The sequence below is a fragment of the Mirounga leonina genome, unplaced genomic scaffold (genome assembly GCF_011800145.1).
Source record: "Mirounga leonina isolate KUSES-001 unplaced genomic scaffold, KU_Mleo_1.0 Mir_172, whole genome shotgun sequence".
In the NCBI taxonomy this organism is placed as follows: Eukaryota; Metazoa; Chordata; class Mammalia; order Carnivora; family Phocidae; genus Mirounga; species Mirounga leonina.
Genome location: NW_023270442.1, coordinates 3,028,235 through 3,052,237, shown reverse-complemented (window position 1 = coordinate 3,052,237; position 24,003 = coordinate 3,028,235). Strand labels below are relative to the sequence as shown.

The following is a 24,003-nucleotide window of genomic DNA, read 5'->3' as shown; positions in this document are numbered from 1 at the left end:
TAGGGTCAGTATACTGCCTAGCATACAGTAAGCATTAAATAAATATTAATTTAATGAATGAATATGGCAATAAGTATCAAGCAGCTGGCACTATCCTATTATGTACAAAATTTGTATTATAAATAATCAACAATTTTATAATAATATTATTGGATTTAAGAAATAGAGAAATTAAATCGAAATAATATTGAGGGGTGCCTAGGTCGCTCAGTTGGTTTAGCATCTGCCTTAGGCTCAGGTCATGATCTCAAGGTCCTGGGATTGAGCCAGCATCAAGCTCTTTGCTCAGTAGGGAGTCTGCTTTGCCCTCTAGCTTTCCCTCTGTGCTCTCTCTCTCTCAGATAAATAAATAAAATCTTTAAAAATAATAATAATATTGAAACAAGAACACATTGTAAACCATAATCTGAATGAAAAATACCCACTGTATAACAAAGATTTTATCAAGGAAGCATTTTTTTTCCTTTTATGTTTATTTTAAATTATTTTATTGTAAGTTTGATTAAATAGGTGACCAGTATTTTCTCAGACACCTACAATTTTAATTCAGGCAGGTGAACAAATCTGGGAAGGGCTTTTGATTTTGCTTTCCCAAAATAAATCTCTAAATTTAGAAAAAAAATAAAGATTTAAATATATCTATTACATATCTAAATAGCTCTGGTACTTCCCAGAGAGCTTCTGGAAAATCATAAATACGTGTTTCTTTTACTTTCTTTTTTCTTCCCACTTTAGAAAAAGATGTTAGGAATAATTGGCTTTGGCTTTGTGCATGTTATATTACAGTGGAATCATTTCTACTCATTCTAGGAAAGACTATTTCATTGTGTGAATCAAACAATTTTAAATAAAATTTTTAAATAAATGTGTACATATTCAAGTGAAATTATTATCTTGGTTTACTAGGATATGATCTTGAATTTTTATATATCTAATTTTTATTCTTGGATAAAAATCTAAAATAACACTCTTTTAAAAAATAATTAAAATAAGCAATCATGTGACATGTTTCTCAGGGCAAGAAAAATGGTTAAATCAATTGTTAGCATTGATGACTCATAAGAACTGGGAACAAAAATTCATCACATTATGAAATCTGAGAAAATCACAGAAAAAATAAAAGTATCAGAAATTAGAGTACCTTTTATGGTATTGGGCTGACTACATTGATAATTGCTCTTATAATCTTTAGAAGACTTTTTGGCAATCCCAAGATAAATCAAAGATTTCCTAAACAAACAGGATTATCACTGAATTACTTGTATCTAACAAGTAATATTTTAAATCCTGTTACATAGGCAGCCTTTTAAGATAGCAAGAGTGATAAAAATAATTATTGTAAAGAGGTGAATTACTCTTATCAAGCCTTCATCTTCATCAGAAGGGTATAAATGGTTCCTCTTATCAGCAATACTAGAGCAGAGAAGACATTTCACTCCTGAGGACCCAAAACATATGAAATAAAGTGATCTATGTGAGTAAATGTAGTAAGGCAACTGAGTCACATAAGTTTTTGAAATTGTATGGATACAGAATCAATATTATCGGATCTTAGATTCTACGTCTTCAAAATATTATGAAGATATTACATTTCTAAGAGGATTTTGTGTGTTCTTTTCTATTAGCTCATTTGTATAATCTCTATGACACATTTTTAATTATAATTGCATTAAATTCTGTTATTTTATGATAGTTTCTAAGCTGATCCATATAAGTAGATTCCAGCTTCCTAGATATATTGCAATATTTGTATATCCCTTCAATCATTTTGCATCTTTGAAAAGCACTAATAATATATTACTTCTAATGTTATACAATAAATGTTATGAACCCGAATAATTATTATGAAGATCATTAAATGAAGATACAAAAATACCATTTACTTCTTTAACATCTTTAAAACAACATAGTGAAAATTATGTCGGTTTTTCTTATTCAATATGTGATGATAAAATTCTGAAGCAATTTAGAGAAAATGTAAATATACATGTTTTCACAAATTTGAATAATGATCTTTCATTCACAGATACATACTTCTGAAATGGCTTGTTTATGCAGCAGATATTCACTCCAAAAGCCCTTCCAAAGGAAGTGCATTCCCCTGTTGGATTGGTGATAGGCTTAGCCACCTGACTTTCTGGATGTGACATGAATAGACACCCCAAATCAGCTTTTGTTATGGGGCTTGTTCTCTCGTGCCTCTGCCATTGCCATGAAACTCCTTCCTCCCTGTAGCTGTCACCTCTTCTGCCTGGTTACAAGTGTTACTGGACCCATAGCATGGAGGTAAGCCTTGCTGCTGGACACAAAGCTCCCCATTGGAAGTCAGCCTGCGTCAGCTGGTTCCAGTTGAGCATGGAAGTGTCGCTGAATTTGGGGGTGTTTATTATGTACGATTTTTGTGGTGTTAGCTGCTGATGCATCTCACTGCATTGCTCTATTTTCTTCTCCTTGGCCCTTTTCACTGTCCCATATTATAGATTTTGCTACTTTGTTTTGTTTAGTATCTGTTTTCCTTGCTAGAGGGTAAGGCTCATAAAGTCATTTTTGCTTGCTTAGTTTAATTCTCTATACTCAACACCTGGAAGAGTGCTTGGTTTGTAGTACATGCCTAAAAAATACTGTTGAATGAAAAAATATATAATCAAGATTCTAACCTCAGCATGCCTAAATTCATAAAATAACAAGTTTAGATCCATCTCTCCCTCTTTACCAATCAGGAAACTGAAGTTTCGATAATTTAAATGACTAATCTCCTAGGATTAGATCCAGCAGATTCATTAAAATCTAAGGATAGCTGCTAATACTATGACATTCTCATATTATTTTTGTAAAGCCCAATATATTAGAAAACTACGACTTAGTTTAAATCACCACAAACAAAAGCTGACTTCAGTCACTGGTTAGGTATCAAGAATACATAGATAATATTAGGAAAAACTTGTCCTTGCCACTGTTCCACTGAAATTAAAGAATGAAAGGATTTATGGCCACAGAATTCTGGCTGGTTGGATTCAAGTTGTTGGACTGGACTTTTTCAAGAATCAATAACCATAACTTTTGGTGGCCATGCTATTGTGGACTAAGGTATAAAGTAGCAAACCCAACAAGGTAAATCTACTGGCACCACATCCTAAGGAAGAGCAGGAAGGTGGAGAAGCATTGTTAGGAACTGAATGTTTGTGCCTCATCCGCACCAAATTCACATGTAGCAACCCTACTCCCCAGTATAAAGGCATTGGGAGGCATGGCCTCTGGGAGGTGATGAGGAGCAGATGAGGTCATAAGGGTGGAACTCTCATGAATGGGATCAGTGTCCTATAAGAGTCAGGAGAGGGCATTGTTCCTAGGCTCTGCTCTACATCCTATGGGGACAGAGATAGAAGCCACAGTCTGCACCAGAACCCCACCATGCTGGCTCCCTGATCTTGATCCTTTTAGGATCCTTTCAAGATCCTTTCAGGATCTTCAAGACAGTAAAACTCAACAAAGTCCGTGAAGTCTTGGTAGGATGTGATCTTGGTGGGCAGCTTCACTCTGTGAAGTTCTGCAGTAGCTCCATCTCTCGCTGATCTCTGTCAAATCAAGAAAGCTCACTGCTATGGACTGAATGTTTGTGTACCATCCCCACCCCACCCCAAATTCATAGGTTGAAGGCCTAATCTTTAAACTGATAGGATTTGGAGGTAATTAGTTGTAGATGAAGTTGTGAGACTAGAATCCCATCATGGGATTAATGCCCTTTAGGGAAGATGAAGAGATAGGAGGTATCTGTGTACTTGCATCAAGGAAAGGCCATGTAAGGACATAACCAGAAAAAGGCTCTCACCAATAATCTGACCACCCTGCATCCTGATTTGGACTTCCAGCCTGCAGAACACTGAGACATAAATGCTTGTGTTTAAGCCATTCAGTCTATGCTATTTTGTTATCGCAGGTCAAATTAAGACACTCACTTGCTAGGGAGAACTGGGATTTCTGGGGCAAGGTCTTCAAGCCAGAGGAAGGACAGAAAGCTGTGGCCAACTGGAGGCAGAGCTCACTATTTCTAGGCAGTTAAGTTAAGCAGGTGCCAAGAGGCAGTGATAAATCCAGTAGTTACACAATATGACTATTTTTATTTCTTTGTTTGATATTTGTTCATTGTCATAATCTCTGAAGTACATTTGAACAAAATGATTTGATTTGAATCAAATGATATCTATCAGAGATAGACAAAAATGTGGTAAGACTAGAATAACTGATACCTTTACATGAGGAGCATGGTATTTCAAATTTTCCCAGTGGACACATGCAAATTTTGGGTTAAAAAATACACCTGAGCAGTAAAAGATTTTTCACCTTTTTCTTTTAATATTCTATTCTTATCTTCTGCATATAGAGATAAGCTTTATATTTCTCTCAGATACTGTCCTTGAAATTATCATACTGGATATAAAATCCAAACAGCATTAGAACCAACTTATTTCTAAATATGAGCCATCTTCTTTAAAGTCTGAACAGCTTAAATGTATTATGGTGAGTATAAAAGTTAGGATCATAAGACAATATTTCAATCGCAGATATAAATGTGCATCCACTATGACCAAGAAGTTTTCCTAATTTCAAAGTATTTACTAAGATTATTTCTTAAATATTAAAATCCTGTTCACATCTTATCTACGTTATCCTGGACATGCAGTAGATCATGCTACGAGAATCACTGTTATCTTGAGATTGTGAAATGTGAGGAAAGAATTATGTGATAAAGCAAAGATGTATCAATTCTATGACAGGTATGTAAATAATGGAAGTAACGTGAGTCTGTTGTAAGATTAATTAATATTGCCACATCCTTAAGGGGTTTCTGATATTCCTAATGCTTTTACACTACAGAAGAAAATGCATGTAAATATTGCTGTTATGTCTAAGCAGGTGCAGAAAGCTGGATGAGAAATAAAATGTAAATGAAAAATTCAATATTTCTTAACATGCATTGTTATCATGTAACTGTTAAATTAAATTTCTCACATAAAATAATTAAGTCTAATTAACAGGTAATATGCAATGAGTAGATTGTCACAATACTTAATGATATTCTAATTTTAATCAAAGGTACTATGTAATCGGTGTTTATTGCATTAAACCACATATCACATGCCTGTTATCTCCTTTGTTTTATAAATTGGAACTTTAGTTCAACCTATGTTTCTTAGTAAGGGTAATGCCTTTGAAATGTTGAAAATGACCTGTCAGGAAGCCAAGAAATCTGTTTCAGATGAAACATAAAAGAGGTTTTGAATTTTAAAAAAAGGGGGTTTAATCCAAACACCTTAACTTTAGCGCTATTACAGTAAATATGGTTGGTAACAATTATAAATGGCTTGATTCTTTTTCACTCCTTTTTAGAAATAAGAGACTGTAGCTGCTTGAATTAGGCAGTGAAGATTGTTCTGGTCAGTGTTTTATGACATTGTGTAATTCGTCTGTGGTTTTCATAGTTTCTATCTTGTTTTTGATTTAAAGATGCAGAATAAAAATATTCTTACCATTTCTAAATTGTAAATATTTATTTACAAAAATAACTTCTCATAGCATTGTGTGTCAGGTTCTAAAAGTTTCAATGGTATTATAAATTAGCTGCTAAATAAAACATCCTATCTTAAAACAACACAGGCTTTAATTACCAAGAAATAAGCTTATTAGATAGCTTCAGTACTTATTATTGGTGCAATATCCAATAAAAATTTCTACTATTCTTTATATGAAGGAATATAATATTTTTTATTACAATGGTGGTATCATAAATGTAAAAAAAAAAAAGTTCCAAATTTCATAACAAAATTACTCTAATTTACAAGGAAAATAATGGAAAGAGAAGAGCAGGCTGACTAAATTTTAAATGATGACCATGGTTACATATTCCAAATGATCATTTTAACGCTACCCCAAAATAATGCTAACTGTAGACAAATGATACCATTGTGCCATTTCCTCTATTTCTATCACAAGAATAAAAGCTGAACTTTAGCAATTAATGAAATTAAGGTTAATAATTATGTTAATTTCTATTTAAGTAAAATTCATCTCTCACCAGCATATTTACATAACTTAGCATAAATGAATTTTCCACCATCTTTTTCATCAACTTTAAGCATTTTTATATTCAGTTTTAATAAATTATATTATCCATAAGGTAATAATCTCATAAACATATCACAGAGAAGAGGTTAGGCACATGGATGGGCAAAATTTTATCATGCTAAAGCTAGAATTTTTCTTAAATGTAGTATAAAGTTGGAAAAGTGGGCTAGGCTCCCAACATATTTTGTATTGTCCTGGAATTCATGAGTAATTTTAATTGTGAAAAATAAAGAATTCTCTTTAAGGTATATGAAGAAATGCCATAAAAATTTGGATTAATCAAAAAGGAAGCTAGACTTCTAGAGACTTACAAATAATTTATAATGGCTATTTAAATCATATTCATCATGAGGAGAAAACAAGAGGAAACATCTTATATATAGCATCCATGTGTAGGTTAGAACCACAGGAAAAACTCCTTTCAGTTGGAGATTTAAAAAAAAAAAAGGAAAAATGTCAATGGAATGCACAATTAAATGTGTTTATTCATCTTAAAATATAAGACATTTTCTTTTGTTTTACATAAAATTTAGCCTTTATCAGAATTATCTCTCTATAGCTGAAGGATGCCATTAAAAACTTTGAACATCTAATTCTAAACCTCAGCTAAAGCTATCCTGTCTCTTAATTTAAAATCTGAAATGAGGGGCGCCTGGGTGGCTCAGTCGTTTAGCGTCTGCCTTCAGCTCAGGTCATGATCCCAGCATCCTGGGATCTAGCCCCACGTTGGGCTCTCTGCTCCGTGGGAAGCCTGCTTCTCCCTCTCCCACTCTCCCTGCTGTTGTTCCCTCTCTTGCTGTGTCTCTCTCTGTCAAAAAATAAAAATCTTTAAAAAAATAAAAAATAAAAAAAATAAAATCTGAAATGATTTACATATGGAGAACTTAATACACTTTTCAGGATAATCAAGGTCTTTGTAGAGATAAATGAAATTGAACAGAAGACTGATTTACTGAAAGGGAAAAAAGAAACTTAACTCCTTTTAGGACTTTGCATTTTAAATAAACTTTGATTGGTGTAATGCTTTATTTGAGAATATATGATTTATAAAAAATAAAAACAAAAATAAGAAATTTGAAAAAAAAGTAAAAGGCAGAAATATACTAAAAACTCCAAAAAACTGAAATTAAAACATTCGTATCTCAATTCCAGAGAATAGGGAAACCAAATATTTTTATGATTTAAGTTTGTATGAAGAATAGAATATATAGAAATTTCTGCTTCCATAATGGCAGTATAAACTTGTGATTTGTCCATCTCCCCTACTGGTAATGATTAAAAGCTCTAGAGATGACACAAATTAAACAAAAATACAAAACAATAGCAAAAGTCACTACTTAAGCCTTCTGTAGAGTAAATAAAATCAGGAGATTGTGGAAGGGAATTAAAATTGATGTCCCACTTCTTTTTCTCTCTCATGACTTTGTCTAGAGGGCAGGCCATAGTTGAGGTGCTTCACCATGATACTAGAGCTAAAATATATCCAGAAGTACAACAGTTCCTTGGAAGAAGCCAATACAAGATGAATAGGAAGGGGCAATCCCAAATAGGGATCATAGAAGGAGATGCCAGAATTCTTCCTATAAATCACAGAAATCAGCCTAAGTCCTGAGCTTTGAATACATGGGACAGGCACAAACTTGCATAACAAAGGCTTTAAGAAGTTAATTGAGATTTGAGTCACCACTCATAGTAGGCAACAAAGAATTTAGAAGTGAATATCTGCTTAATACACTTTTTCCAGATGTTTGTCAAAAGTCTTAGAGTCTGCACAACATAATATTTATAGTATCCAGGACTCCTACCAACATTTCTTGACATCCAATGAACCAGAAGAATATGATCAATTCTAAAGAGAAAAGACAATCAACAAATGCATCCCAAGATGACCCAGATGTAATGATTCTATCAGATTTTAGATTTATAGATTTTGGAGCGGTTCTTCTAACTATGCTCCATGAGATAAAGGAGAGCATAGATAAAATGAGTAAGAATTAAAAAAGTCAGCAGAGAAACAAAACATATAAAACAGAACAAAATTAGAAATTCAGGAAAAAAATTAATATCTTAAAACAAAAAACTCACTGGGCTTAGGAGCAGAAAGGAGATGGTGGAATAAAAGGTCTATAATATCAAAAAGAAATTGGATCTTTAGGGATGAAGAAAGAGTGAAATAAATGGTAAATGGATAAGTAAATTAAAATATTTTCTCTTCAGTTCCTAAAAATATGTATGACTCTTCAATACACAATTTACCATAATTTCTGGTGAGATTTCAATGAATGTAGATGTAATATATATGAAATCAACAATAGAAAGATCAGTGGTGGGGCAGGTGTAAAGGGATCTATATAGTTGCGAAGTTTCTCTACTTAATATAAGGTATCAAAATATTAACTCTATATAAGATTGTGAAATGTTAGGTTTGTGTATTATAATTCCTATAGAATCACCTGAGCAAAACAATACCAAAAACATATTGCCAACACACAAATTAAAATAAATCATTAAAATCTCACATAACTCAAAATAATGCAGAAAAATCAAACAGAACATGAAAAAAAAAAAGAGGGAAAAAAGCAGAAAACAAAATTTTATACCTGAATGAGACTGTATCAATAACACCATTCAGTTTAATATTCTAGCCTATGAACTATGGACAAAAATATAGTCCAAGGACCTCTTATATGTATGCTTACAGTTAAGAATGTTTTTTACATTTTTAATCATTTGTAAGAGAGCAATGCACGAGACTTTAAGATAGTTTGTAGATGACAGAGATCATATAAGGAAAATTTAAAATATTTATTACCTGGCCCATTTATTGCTGATCCCTACTTCAAACACTTTAAATTTTAATTTAGAGATTGAAGAATAAATAAAAAAGCAATATTCTGTCATATGCTGCCTGAAAAGACACAATTTAATTTCACATAAAAATATAGCTAGGTGGAAAGTAAATAAATGAAAAAGGGTATATAAACAGTAAGCATAGGGAGGTATGAGTAGTTATCTGAATATTATATAAAATACATTAAGGCAAATGATTAGTGGAGAAAATAAAAAATAATTCATGAGGAAGACATATGTGGGAGAGAGAGCAATGACCTCTCCCCCCACCAAAGATATTCACATCATAATCTCTAGAACCTGTAAGCATGTTATTTTACATGGCAAAAGGAACTTTGCATCTGTGATGAAGTTAAAGATGTTGAGTTGAGAAGAATATCTTGGATTATCCAATGTATGGATACAATGTATCCAATGTATCCAATTATCTCATGTAATGAAAAGTCAGAGACAGAGAAGATGTGAGAAAAGTAGCAGAATTAGAGTGGGGTGATGTGAGAGAGACTCCATCTGCCTTTGCTGGCTTTAAAGATGGAAGAGGACCAAGAGCCAAAAAATGTGGGCAGATTCTAGAAGCTGAAACGGACAGAAAACAATCTCCCCTAGAGCCTCCACAAAGGAACACAGCCCTCCTGACATTTCATTCCAGTGAAAATCATTTTGAACCTCCAACCTTCAGAACTGAAAGATAACGTATTTATGTTGTTTCCAGCAATTAAATTTGTTGTCACTGGTTTTGGCAGAAATAGAAAACTAATACAACATACAAGCTATAAATGTTCATGGCCTCCTGAGCCTAAAGATATATGATGCAAAAGTCAACAGGATTAAAGTGAGAGAGAAATGTTCACAATCATGGTAGAGGGTTTTAACACCTCTCACTCTGATAAAACAGCTATAAAAAAAGTAAAGACAGAAGATTTAAACAACACTGTCACCTCCCTCTATCTAACTGATATTTATAGAACACAGCATTCTATGACCGCAGAATACACCTGCTTCTCATACACACTGTGTAGTTACTGAGATAGATCAGATGCTGGGACATGTATCTCAATAAATAAAAAAGAATAAAAAATCACACAATGGGGTATTTTTGAGCAAAACTAAATTATATTAGAAATAAATAACAGCAAAATATTTAGGAAAACATTAAATATCTGGAGATTAAATCCTTACAAATAACTATGGACCAATGATGAAATCATGAGAAAAATTATAAAATATTTTCAACCATTTGAATGACAACAAAAATACAACATATCATAATTTTTGGGTTGAAGTATTGTTTAGTGGGAAGTTTAGAGTTTTATATGGTTATACTAGAAAATAAGAAACACCTAAAGTAAATGACTTAATATTTCACTTCAAGAACCTATAACCAAGATCAAAGCAAGTCCAAAATATATAGAATGGAAATAATGAAAATAAAATGGAAATCAACAAATTATAAAACAGATTTATATATAAAGAATGTAAATTAACAAAGCCCAAAGCTAGTATTTGGTAAATATCAACAATATTGGCAAATCCTTGATTAGAAAAAAGAAAGTCTTTTAGAAAATAGCGCTGAGTTATTTTGATAGATGTATGAAAAATAATATATATAGACTCCACAAAAATGAATCCAAAATAGATCATAGACTTTAATGCAAAATCTAAATCAACAAAACATTAAAAAGAAAGCCTAGAGGTGCCTGGATAGCTCAGTTGGTTGTGCCTGCCTTTAGGCTCAGGTTATGATCCCTGGGGTTCTGGGATCCAACCCCATGTCAGGCTCCCTGCTCAGAGGTGAATCTGCTTCTCCCTCTCCCTATGCCCTTCCCCACTACTTGTGCTCTCTCTCTTACACAAATAAATAAAATCTTTAAAAAAAATAAAGTAAGGGCGTCTGGGTGGCTCAGATGGTTGGGCGTCTGCCTTCGGCTCAGGTCATGATCCCAGGGTCCTGGGATTGAGTCCCGCATCGGGCTCCCTGCTCCTTGGGAGCCTGCCTCTCCCTCTGCTTCTCTCTCTCTCTCTCTCTGTCTCTCATGAATAAATAAATAAAATCTTTAAAAAAATAAAAATAAAAATAAATAAATAAAAATAAATTAAAAAAATAAAGTAAAATATAATATAAAATAAAATAAAAAGAAAGCCTAGACATAAATCTTTGTGGCCTTAGGTTAGGTAATGATTTCTTAGATGGAACATGAACAATATCATATATGCATCCAGTTTGATAAGGTGGACTTGAGCAAAATTAAAATCTTTTGCTCTTCAAAGAAACATATTTATTCCAGAAAAAAAGAACTATCTCCACACAATGTTCAAAATGTTCACAAAGGCGTTTCATAATAGCCCCACACTGACAACAACCAAATGCCCATCAACAGGTGACTAAATAAACTATTTTATCCACACAATGCAAAGACAGGAAAACATTATAAATATTTGATTCATATTCAACATATCAATGTGTGTTGACTGAAAGTGCTTAGCAAAAATTAAAATTAAAGTAATGCATGATTCCATATATATAAAGTTTTGGAAGTACAACTAAATTATAGTGATAGAAAGTAGACTAAAAAATGCCTGAGGAGGAGAGTGAAAGAATAAATGCATTACAAAGGAGCTTGAGAAAATTCTTGGGGGTGATGTAAATGTTTGTTTAGATGATTGTGATAGATCTGCGGGCACATCCATATGTCAAAATTGATCACATTTGCCCTTTATATATTGGCATTGTACTATGGTCCAACCATATTTCAGTAAGGTTGAGAACAGGGGATATTTATTTTTCTAATTATTTCTACTAAAGAAGAATAAAGTTAAATTTTTAAAAAAGGAAAAATTGATCACATGTTCTAAAAGCTATCAATAAAACAAAACAAAAATTATTCTTAAAACAATGGTTTAATAGTTGAAAAAAAACTATTTTATTACTTTTAAAATAGTTTTACCTAGCCAGCTTCTAATCAACAAGAAACAACAATCTCAAGGAATGTTCAAAGAATTTTCAAAACATTCTTTTACAAAACAAGTTGTTTTTTTTTAAACCTCCCTAAATAAGAGATACTATATAATTTGTTTGTGAGCTTTATTCTAACCATTTACTTCAGAAAATTAAACAGGCTGACCAATGTCTAAACCTTTATTTTATTTTATTTTATTTTATTTTAAAGATTTTATTTATTCGACAGAGAGAGTGAGAGAGTACAAGCAGGGAGGAGTAGTAGAGGGAGAGAGAGAAGCAGGCCTCCCGCTGAGTAGGGAGCCTGATGCAGGGCGTGATCCCAAGACCCTGAGATCATGACCTGAGCCGAAGGCAGACACTTAACCATCTGAGCCACCCAGGCGCCCCAATGTCTAAACCTTTAAAGCAAAGGGGAAATACCTCTGTGATCAAAAGCAACTTGTACTTTGTTATATCAGTCCTTGAAAAACACAGTGCCTTAAGTATTTTTTTTTGTATTAAAGTATTCATATATTAAAAGATCACAAGAACATGCAATTTGTACTGCAACATACAATCCACGTGTTTACCCCATTATTTTTTACCTAGGTGAAATCACTAATATCTAAAAATCTCACATCATTTTATAGCAGCATTTCACATTATAGGGGATATTATTCTCCATCTATCACTTTGATATTTGAATTCAAGTTGAGGTTGATTTAAATCACTGTTAATCCAGTGTTCTAATAAAGCATGAGCTCTGTTGTATTCATTTTGGGTCCACAATCACTCAGTACCGATTCTAAACCTTAAACAGCTCAATGAAAAGACCCTAGGTTTGATCTAGTATGGCTTTTTAGAATTCTTTTCAATGAGGTTTTAAAACATAGACACAGAAATTATAGATTTTAATTTAGCTTTTCATTTATTTCATAATGAAAACTTAGGTAGGCGTCCATGGAGGGCAATTTAGAAGTTTTAGGACACCTTTGAAGGATGTGGCTATGCTTGAGTAAACATGTTTTGTCACCCTTAAATTTTTGCTCATGTAGGTCCACATTAAAGAAAAGGAAAAAAATAACAATAAATTTTGGATTAAAATACATATTTTGAATTATAAAATATAAGCAAACATGTTGAAAGTTTGAGAAATATTTATAATTTGCTACAAATGTTGACTTGAAAAAGAAATGTATATGTATTAATATGTAACATATTAATATGTATATATAAAATAATGGGAAAATAGTAGAAAACAGTATTATGAAAAAAAGCTAAATAAATTATTAGCATCACTTCTTCCTCTGTATGCCCTGAATAATATCATAGCATTTTTTTGTTTCTTTTTTTTTTTTAAGATGTATGATGGCAATAAAACAACTTTCTTGGAAGTTCTCTAACTTTAGCAAATGAAATCTGTAATTTGTGAAATAATTATTTAATATCCTTCAAATTTTTTTTATAATTGTTTAATTGGCCTTTCCATGAATTTCTTAACAAGGACACTTATGAATAGGTAAAATAATATGGATTATTTGTGTTTGTTCTTGAGGAAATATTTGCTTTCTAAAGACATTTTCAACAAGAAAATACATCTTATTTCATAGTTATCACAACATTCTATCAATATTAATGTACTAGAAATTCTCCAATAGAAATGTTTTGTCAATAAGAGCATCTTATACACTCCCACTATGACAGTTATGTCTTCTTAAACATCAGAGAATCTCCAACATTGATGATTCTTGAATATTTATTGAAAATAATATTAAATTTCCTCCTTTTTATGAACATACATATGAAATTATTCTAAAATCTCATTGAATGATGTAAGGTGGATTGTGCATGTACATTAGTCCTCATATTCCACCAATCTCACATCTCCTTGTCATAATTCCTCTTTACAGACAATAAGCATTATTCTGATAAATATGAATGCTGATATATTAAATCATCTTAAAAATACTATTTTATATCTTATGAGGATGTAAAATAATTCAACAAAATAACTACACAGGTGAAACACAGGACCATTAATATTATAAATCAACAGATAAAACTCTAAGGAGATACTAACCAATTACTGATAACTAATACAATTCAATTTATATTGTGTTTGGGTTAAACACACTGCAAAAAAAGAAAATCACAATTTTCAGAGTAAGTAGTATCAAAACCATTAAATAGCACTGTGAAATGCCCTATAACATCCACTAGATGTCTCTAATAACTGACTCTGAATGGCTACATTAGTTCTAGAGCTATGAGTCAAATACCGAATCATGAACTTCAGAGGTATTTTGAGGATCCTACCAAAATTCGTATTTTCCAAAGCAGACAAAATTGTTTTAATAAACATACAAAAGGAAAATAACTTACATTCAATATCAAGGTACATGCTCTTTTGGTGCCCTCCAATCCTACTTGCAGCTTCACAGTCATATCTCCCTGAATCTGACAACTTCACATCTTTAATATGCAGTGATGAGCTTCCGTGATGCCCTTTGACTTCGATACGGCCATCTGGGCTCTGTTTACATTGATTCAGGAAAAAGAAAGATTTTACGCTTGTTTCATGCAAATGATGACCAAACATAGGGTGTTTATCACATATATGATAAATGAAAATAAAGTCTTAACTGCATTACTTTTTTTTTTTTTTTTTGGAAGCAATGTTTCTGTATTTATGACTTACTGTTTTTGGCTTTTCCATTGTACCTGCCCACTTGCTTACAGGGACACTAACATGTAGTAAAAACTTCAACACATGTTTTATCAACCTCTTTTATTTAGTGCACTCTGTGCTTTTTAAAAAGCTTGCTTGTTCTTCTAGGAAGGGCTTTGTTGGCTTCCAATTATGCTCCTTGCAAACATAACAGAACAACAATGCCTGTTCAATTCTGGCTGAAACCCACCAGAAAATGATATTCCTCCTTCACTTTAGTTTCCTATTTCACCATGTATAGATAATGTATCAAGATGTCTGAGAATTAAAGCCTTTAATAAGAATTTATAGTTATTTTTGAATGAATGAAACAGCACTGTTCCTAAACCTATTTAGTACATTACTCATAACAGATAAATTATTAAAAACAGCACTATTTAAGTCATTCTTAGAAAGTCAATGGAAACAACATGGAAAAGATTAATCACATATTTGATGAATATTGATGCAAATCAAGGAATTGCTCATAATCCAATAGCCTATAGATTACATTTCAAATAAGAATTCTTGTGTACAAACTAATTGGTATACCTACAATTGTTTTCTTAAATCACTTAAATACCTTTATAGCACACATATTAAAACAAAGACAGTTTATTTACTGAATTTTACTTTGTACAATCAGGAAATATAGTGAAATTTGGCATTTTATAATTAATTTGTAAATGTACTTTACTATTATTGAATTGATTATTTTCAATATTTTAGGTTTTCGTGCCTCAATAAAAACTTCATACCACACATTTATTTTGAAACATGTAAGTTATTATGTAATAATATAATGGTTGTTTAATTTTCTATATAACTGAAATTCAAATAAATTTCAATACATGTACTTTGTATTATTAAAACTTATTTATTTTCTTTTATTAATATCAACAGACTATTTTAAAGCTCTTTTTCAAACATGAAGTTGACTGAGATACAATATGATCACTCTTTTGTCTTCTAGTTTTATACGGGCATGCAATTACTATACAACCATATCAGTCACTCATAATTCATTTACCATCATTATCGTAAAAACGTTCTTTAAAAACAAAGAAACTGGGCACCTGAGTGGCTCAGTTGTTAAGCGTCTGCCTTCCGCTCAGGTCATGATCCCAGGGTCCTGGGATCGAGCCCCACATCGGGCTCCCTGCTCGGCGGGAAGCCTGCTTCTCCCTCTCCCACTCCCCCTGCTTGTGTTCCTGCTCTCGCTATCTCTCTGTCAAATAAATAAATAAAATGTTTAAAAAAAATAAAAAAATAAAAACAAAGAAACAAAAACATGCTGGGAATGTATTATGCAACCCAGATCAGGCCAAAAATATGTTCCCCAACTCTCAAGTATTGCTAAAAAATAGTAAGGTGAGGCTTTCAAGCAGAAGGCATTCTCTTCTGCCAATATTTAAGATGTTCGGCTGCCAACCCAATCACTTACTTGAGAGGAAAGAAAAAAATGCAGAAACTCACAGAAGTTAAAATTAGAATAAGTAAACTCAAAAGCAGAATGGCCATTTGTTATGCAAATTAACTACTTTTTGATAACTAAATGGGCATTACTTCCTTATTTTATTGTACCTCTATCTATCCTTGGCCCCTATTGAACTACCCTTCCTTCCTTAAGGGCAGACTTCCCTTGGCTTTCAGGACACCCACACTCTCCTGTGTTACCTGACTACTTTTTAGTCTGGGTTGCAGCTTCCTCTCTCCCTGGGGCCTCTGGCTTCTGTCCTGGATGCACCCAATGCACTCTGCTTAGACACTCTCATCCCCTCCCATATTAGCAGTTGCGATCTCTAGTCACTCTTTCTCCACGCAGGATCTCGCTTTGCCTGGAAAGCTATGGAACCAGCTTTGTCTCTTTCAGGACATGCCCATTTGATAGGTTTCTCAAACCAGCATGCGCAGATCTGAACATATCACTCCCTCACCCAGTATAACCTGCTCTTCTCCTGCGGTCTTCCCTTCCATGAATGGTACTAATTATTTCTCATGCCCGTGCTAGACCATGTCTTCAGTCTTAGATCAGTTTCTGAACCTTTATCTATTGATATTTTAAATGATGATAAATCTCAGTTTATCATCTTGTTCAACATTATCATTTTCGATGTTTAGTAACTGTATTTCCATGGACCTATCTGCTCTCTGCTTCACCTATTTGCAATCTTAGTCATGCTGTTGAGTTGGAAGAACACTAACGGGCTTCTCTGGATTTCAGAGAGAACAAGAATCACACTCAGGGTGTATGTAACCAAAAAAGATTCCCTGACTCTGCAAAAGCTGTCAGCATTATGTTATTTCTTATGTTTCTCTAGCAAAGTCTCATTGCAGATGCAGAAATTATTTCTTATGTAGCTAAGAATAAGTTTTTTAAAAAGCAAACTTAATTCTCATAACAACTTCATGAAGGTTTCATATCCCCTGTGCTCTATAATCATGACTAACATTGTACTGATGTCCGAATAAACTCCCACTGTCTCAGCCTGACATTTAAGGACTTCCATCTGACATTGCCTTTCTAAGACATCGCTTTTTTGTCTAAGCACACTTTACAATTTGGATACCATTAATTTGGCTTCTAATTAATCTGAATTACTGTCATTTCCATAAGCACCCTACACAGCCCTGTCTCAACCTTTCCCCCCTTACCCCTTCCATATTTACATGGCAGGATTCTCTCATCATTCCTTTAATTTCTTGGGAAAATATCAATTTATATTCAAAATAAATTGACTATTTTATATAATTATTAAATGTACTACTTTGTGCTTTTCTTAGGATACACTACTTTTTCTAATCTTATTGGAACTTCAGAATCCATCCTGTAGGGGCGCCTGGGTGGCTCAGTCTTTAAGCGTCTGCCTTCGGCTCAGGTCATGATCCCAGGGTCCTGGGATCGAGCCCCGCATCGGGCTCCCTGCTCGGCGGGAAGCCTGCTTCTCCCTCTCCCACTCCCCCTGCTTGTGTTCCCTCTCTCGCTGTGTCTCTCTCTGTCAAACAAATAAAATCTTAAAAAAAAAAAAAAAGAATTCATCTTGATGAATTATGTTATATGGTGATATTATAGTTGAACAAATGTGAAAACATTTTTATTTTATTTTTTATTTTATTTTTATTTTTATTTTATTTTTATTTTTATGGTACTTTATGTTAAAGTCACCTGGACTAGTACCAAGGACAGAACCATTATATTCTAATATCTTTAAAGCAAATTGAGTTATAGTGAAATTGAGATGTAGTTGAGTAAAGGAAAAGTATTCCTCTAGCTATTATTTACTATGAGTTGAAAACTTGCATTTAGTATCTTTATTAATGGCATAAAATACCTTATTAATGATACAAAACAAATTCTTCATTTTTCTATTAGGAAAAATATTGTTCTTTCACAGAATTGAAAGGCAAATATAGCTCCTTTGAAAGTAAACAAGTCCTCATGTTATTACATGTTGTAAATGATATGATTTTTGACTTACAAAAAGCTATTGGTGTCTGTAAAATTAGTATGATATTAGTAAAGATGTTGGAATTGAAAAGTTATTTTCAATGTATCTGGAATTATTAACAGAAATTCTGGAAGAACAGAATTTCTTTGAGAAGGTGTGTGATTCCCTGGGAAATCATAAGTCATTTTCAGACTTGACATTGGCTCTATAATAATTACAATATTCATTTATCTCAAATACTTACACTAGAAGACCAAAGTCATTCCTTCTCATATCTGACATTTCAAAGGACATCTTTCTCTTTGTGCTACAAAAAGGTATTACACACTTCTGAAAGAAAATTAATTTATATCTTGGCTTTGATTCACCACCTACCAAAGATTCACTTAAGACATCTGATATTTGATTGAGACATGTTAATGGGCATATTAGCTGTCCATCTAGTATATTCAGGTTCTATCACTGCATTAAGTAAGATGATTAGAAAGTAAAGTACTTGACTATACATTATTATCCCAATCCTTTACAGAAAGGCACTCTTTGAAATTTGATTTAACGTTATATTCTTTACCTTTCCAGAAGGTCAGCTTAAGAACTGCTTATTTGAATAGTATTTCAATATTTTTATAAAATGGTTATTTATAGAATTTTCTGAAAAGAAATGGTTATTTACAGAGTTTACTGTCCTTTCAAGAATCACTTGATGAAATATCTATGTGATAACTACCTTCTGGAGTTTAGTTCCAACACAAATATTTTGTTGTCAATTTTAATTGTTGGACATTTGAAATTATACAATGTATCAGGTTTATAGATTGTTTTTGTGACCTTACCCGACTAGACATTTATTGTCAAGTTTAGAACCCAATTGTAGTACATAACACATTTGAGGTGACAGTATTCCCCATCTTTCTTCTTCATACCAATGTCATTGACCTCTTTGGCCTTTTGGGAAATTGATGAATCATGTCACTTAGTTACTCAGCAATTGTCTTCTTGTGCAATTATTCTACAAGAAGCACCCAAGCACTGGGGATACATGTTGGGCAAAACTGAACAATTTTTACCTTTGGGAAATTAAAGTTCAGCAGATATTAATTAAAAAAAAATCATACAAGTAAACTGAAAAGTACCATGTAGGAATACCAAAGTTTCATCTTATGGGTGAGTCAATGGAGGGGTGGGGCTGAGTTAGAGGAATGTTCCCTGATAAACTGAGGTGTGGATTATGAACTGAAAATAGTGAAAGAGGAGCAGTTTTGTAGAGAGAATTCTAAGCCTGTGCCCCCAGAAGGCATATGAAGGAACTAAAAGAAGCCAGCAGGCACAGAGAAGAGAGTAAGGGCACATGGGATCTCCTGATGTTGGACAGGCAAGCAAAGACAGCATGCTGAACTCCAGACAAATACAGACATACAGAAAACATGCACCCCTTTATTACACATTCTGGTTGCCTTTTCGTAATGGCATTATATCTCTATTGACTGTAAATTAAATGCAACTTCAAATACTTAGAGATAATGTCAAAACATAACTGCTAATTATATAAACAAGGAAATACTTTCCAAAGGTTACTGGCATTAATTTACCCAAACTAACCTCTCAAAATTGTGTTAACATTGTGTTAAGTTGAATAATTTCTGCAAAGAATTTTAAACAGAAAGATTCTCTTCCTTCCTTATGAGATTCCTATACTTACTCTTAGCATTAATTTCTCTTTCCTCTGAGCTTGCTCCCAGCTTCTTAATTTTCTTCCTATTTTGATTACCTAAACTGAACTTTTGTACAGTTACCCTTCTTCTTAGCATTGCAAATTCACGCAAGGAAGAGTAATATGGACAATGTAATTTCTTAACTTACATAATTTTTCCCTACATTCTAGTGCCCTCTTCCTCTCTTTGTATATAGCGTCAATAATTTATTCAACAGATAGGAACTGAATATAACACTGATAGCAGGTAACAATGACAGTTAGACACTATTTTAAATGTTTTACATTTATTAGTTCACTCAATCCCAATTAATCCCAGTTATGCTACTAAGAGATTTGGACTAATATTATCCCCACTTTATTCTTTTTTATATTTTTTATTATTATGTTATGTTAATCACCATACATTACATCATTAGTTTTTGATGTAGTATGCCATGATTCGTTGTTTGCGTATAACACCCAGTGCTCCATTCAATACGTGCCCTCTTTAATAGCCATCACCAGGCTAACCCATCCCCCCTCCCCCCTCCCCTCTAGAACCCTCAGTTTGTTTTTCAGGGTCCACTGTCTCTCATGGTTCGTTAATATTATCCCCACTTTAAAGATGAGGAAATCGAGGGGCTCCTGGTGGCTCAGTTGGTTAAGCATCTGTCTTCAGCTCTGGTCATGATCCCAGGGTCCTGGGATCGAGCCCCATGTTGGGCTCGGCGGGGAGCCTTTTTCTCCCTCTCCCCCCACCCCCACTCATGCTCTCTCTCACTATTTCTCTCTCTGTCTCTCTCAAATAAATAGATAAAATCTTTAAAAAAAAAAAAAGATGAGGAAATTGAGGAACAGAAACATTAAATAGCTGGCTTCCACACAGCTTACAAATGATAGCACTGGATGTTGAGGCTGTGTGGCCCTGGAGTTCATATTCAGAATTACTTTCCCTCTGTGGCTCATCACCTGAGCCATAACTGTGTGGTTGAACTACATATCTTACCAAAGCTAAGTGATACACACTAAGTTGGTTTCTGAGGGCAGAACCATGGATCAGAAAGACAAAGTCTCATAGGCCAAAGGGCTTAGAGGAAAGAAATGACAAATCATAATACATGCTGGTATAAATGAACTTCGGGAAGCACACATAATACAGTCTATGGAGGTGGGGGACAATGTCTTGTAGGTATCTCTGTCTAAACTGAGACCTGAAGGATAAGTAACAATGATGAGCCAGGCACCAGACTGGCTACATAATTTGCAGGACCTACTGCCAAACGAAATGTGGGGTCTCTTGTCCAAAACTCATTGTGAATTTCAAGGCAACCACAGCAATACATTGAAGCAAACACAGGGCCCTTACAAGTGTCGGGCTCCATGCAACTGTGCACGTATTACATTCATGAAGTCAGCTCTGCTCAAGCAAGAAGGAGAGAAAGGAGGAAGGAAATGGGAACCACACTGGCCTAAACCAGAAGGGGAAAATGGCACATTCAAAAGATAAAAGAAGCTCACTAGAACTGGAATATTCAATATAAAGTGGGTGGTAAGAGATGAAGTGGCTGGAGAGGGACAAGGCTGCTGTAACGAGCCTCAAAAGTCAAAGGAAGACCAGTAAGAACATGAAAAGATGCTCAGCATCATTAGCTACCATGAAAATGTCAGTTGAAACCACAATACTACTTCACACCCTCTGGGCTAGCTGTAATCAAAAAGGCAGATAACAGTGTTGGTGAAGCTGTAGGCAAATTGGCACTTTCATGCACTGCTGGTGGGTGAGAATGAAAAATGGAGCAGGTGCTTTGGATAAAAAGTCTGACAGTTACCCAGAATGTTAAACACAGAGTTATTATATGACTCAGCAATTACACTTGCAGGAGAATTAAAGATATATGTCCACACAAAACCTTATACATGAACATCCATAATAGTATTAATAAAACCAAAAAATTAAAGCATCACAATGTCCATCTACTAATGCATGCATAAATAGAATGTGATATATTCATACAATGGAATACTATATGACAATAAAAAGAAATTAAATATTTACACGGGCTACAATATGGATGGACCTTGAAAACATTAGGCTAAGTGAAAAAAGCTAGTAACCAAGGCTACATATTGACTGCTTCCATTTATATGAAATTTCCATAATAGACAAATCTATGGATACAGAAGTGTATTGGTGGTTGCCTAAGGCTGGCAGGTGGTGTGAGGAGATTGGGAGTGATGGCCAAGAAGGGAGGAATTTCTTTTTGAGATGAGGAGAATATTTCAAAATTGATTCTGTGGATGATTGCACAGCTCTGTAAATATACTAAGACACATTTAATTTTACATTTTATTTTTTTTTCAAGATTTTATTTATTTATTTGAGACAGAGAGAATGAGAGAGAGAGAGCACATGAGAGGGGGGAGGGTCAGAGGCAGAAGCAGGCTCCCTGCTGAGCAGGAAGCCCGATGCGGGACTCGATCCAGGGACTCCAGGATCATGACCTGAGCCGAAGGCAGTCGCTTAACCAACTGAGCCACCCAGGCGCCCCATAATTTTACATTTTAATGAGTGAATTGCATCCTGTATGAGTTATTTGTAAATAAAACTGTTAAAAATTAAAGACAAAGGAAAAATTTAGGTGTTCTAGAAGCAACTGGAAAAGCATATGAAAGGTTGTAGGCCTACAAGGCAAATGCATTTGCTCTTTGAAAAGATCATTCATGCTGTGGAGTGAAGAAGGAATTCAAGAGGAGGAAGGGAGGCCCAGTGGAAGCACACGGCACTGATAATGATAAGGTAGTGGTAGTGGAGATGGAAAGAAGAGAATACATTCTAGAAATGTACTGAAGAGGAATCAACAGTGTTTAGTAAATGATTGAATGAGAAGTGGTGATGAAAGAAAAGAGGACAAGAGTATTTCTAGGTTTCTGTCACAGAGCCCTGGATGGGAAATATTCTATCATTAGTAAACTATTGTATGTCCATAAATTATACATATGTATGCATATATTCATATTTTATGATATGTACCCATATTTATTTAATTCAGTTCCATATTATATATTCACCACTTTAAAACTGATATTTATTTATTTATTTATTTATTTATTTATTTATTTATTTATTTAAAGATTTTATTTATTTATTTGACAGAGAGAGACACAGCAAGAGGGAATACAAGCAGGGGGAGTGGGAGAGGGAGAAGTAGGCTTCCTTAGGAGCAGGGAGCCTGATGCAGGGCTTGATCCCAGGACTCTGGGATCATGACATGAGCTGAAGGCAGATGCTTAATGACTGAGCCACCCAGGGACCCCTAAAACTGATATTTAAAATTGAAAAGTTAATAAATGAAATGTTGATATAAAGTGAAAGTAGAATAAACTTTTCAGAGATTTTAATTTTAAAAAATTATATAAGGTGGGTTCCAACTAACAATTGTCAAAATGATGGTTTTCAGAATGTGACCTGCTTATTTTATATTAATGCCTGGGTGGTGTGCTGCCAACTTTAGCATAACATAGCAGCTAAGACTGCAGAACCAGGCTGGAAAGTTTATGTCTTGATGGTGCCACCCTACAACCTTTGTGACCTGGAGTTAATTATTTAACTTAGATGTACTTCAGTTTCTCTCTGTGTAATGGGTATAAGAATGCAACATTCATAGGATTGCTATGCAGATTAAACGAGTGAATATTTGTAGAACTTAGGACTTGTTAGTACATGCTAAATAAATTCACATAAAACAGCTGATATCCAGACCCAAGTGATAAATATATAAGTTTATACAATATCCATTTCATTGTGATAGCTAAAGGCATTCTGTCTCACAAAGAAATAGTAACTCTCCTATCTTCTTTTTACTCACCAGTGCATTTGCTAGACTTTTCTCACAATCCCATGAACTACATCCCAATTATTTATAATATTTTGTCAATGAAAAATATGTAGTATGTTCAGTAAAGAACAAAATTAAAATTAGGATGAAAAAACTACTATAGGAGAGCAAAATTCCTACTGATAAATGATAAAACATTTCACACATAAATAATTAAATTACTGAATAATGGGATTTATATTTTATTTTATTTTTTTTTTTTTAAGATTTTATTTATTTATTTGACAGAGAGAGACACAGCGAGGGAGGGAACACAAGCAGGGGGAATGGGAGAGGGAGAAGCAGGCTTCCCGTGGAGCAGAGAGCCCGATGTGGGGTTCGATCCCAGGACGCTGGGATCATGACCT

General features: G+C 33.8%; 1 protein-coding gene across 1 annotated transcript in view; it reads right to left on the bottom strand.

Moving 5' to 3' along the window:
• The window catches only part of NCAM2 (neural cell adhesion molecule 2), a 517,151-nt gene that overhangs the window by 118,343 nt on the left and 374,805 nt on the right, over positions 1-24,003 (bottom strand). Inside the window, exon 9 of the mRNA XM_035017513.1 lies at positions 14,294-14,444. Within this exon, the coding sequence (XP_034873404.1) occupies positions 14,294-14,444 (151 nt within the window). The remainder of the gene's footprint in view (positions 1-14,293; positions 14,445-24,003) is intronic.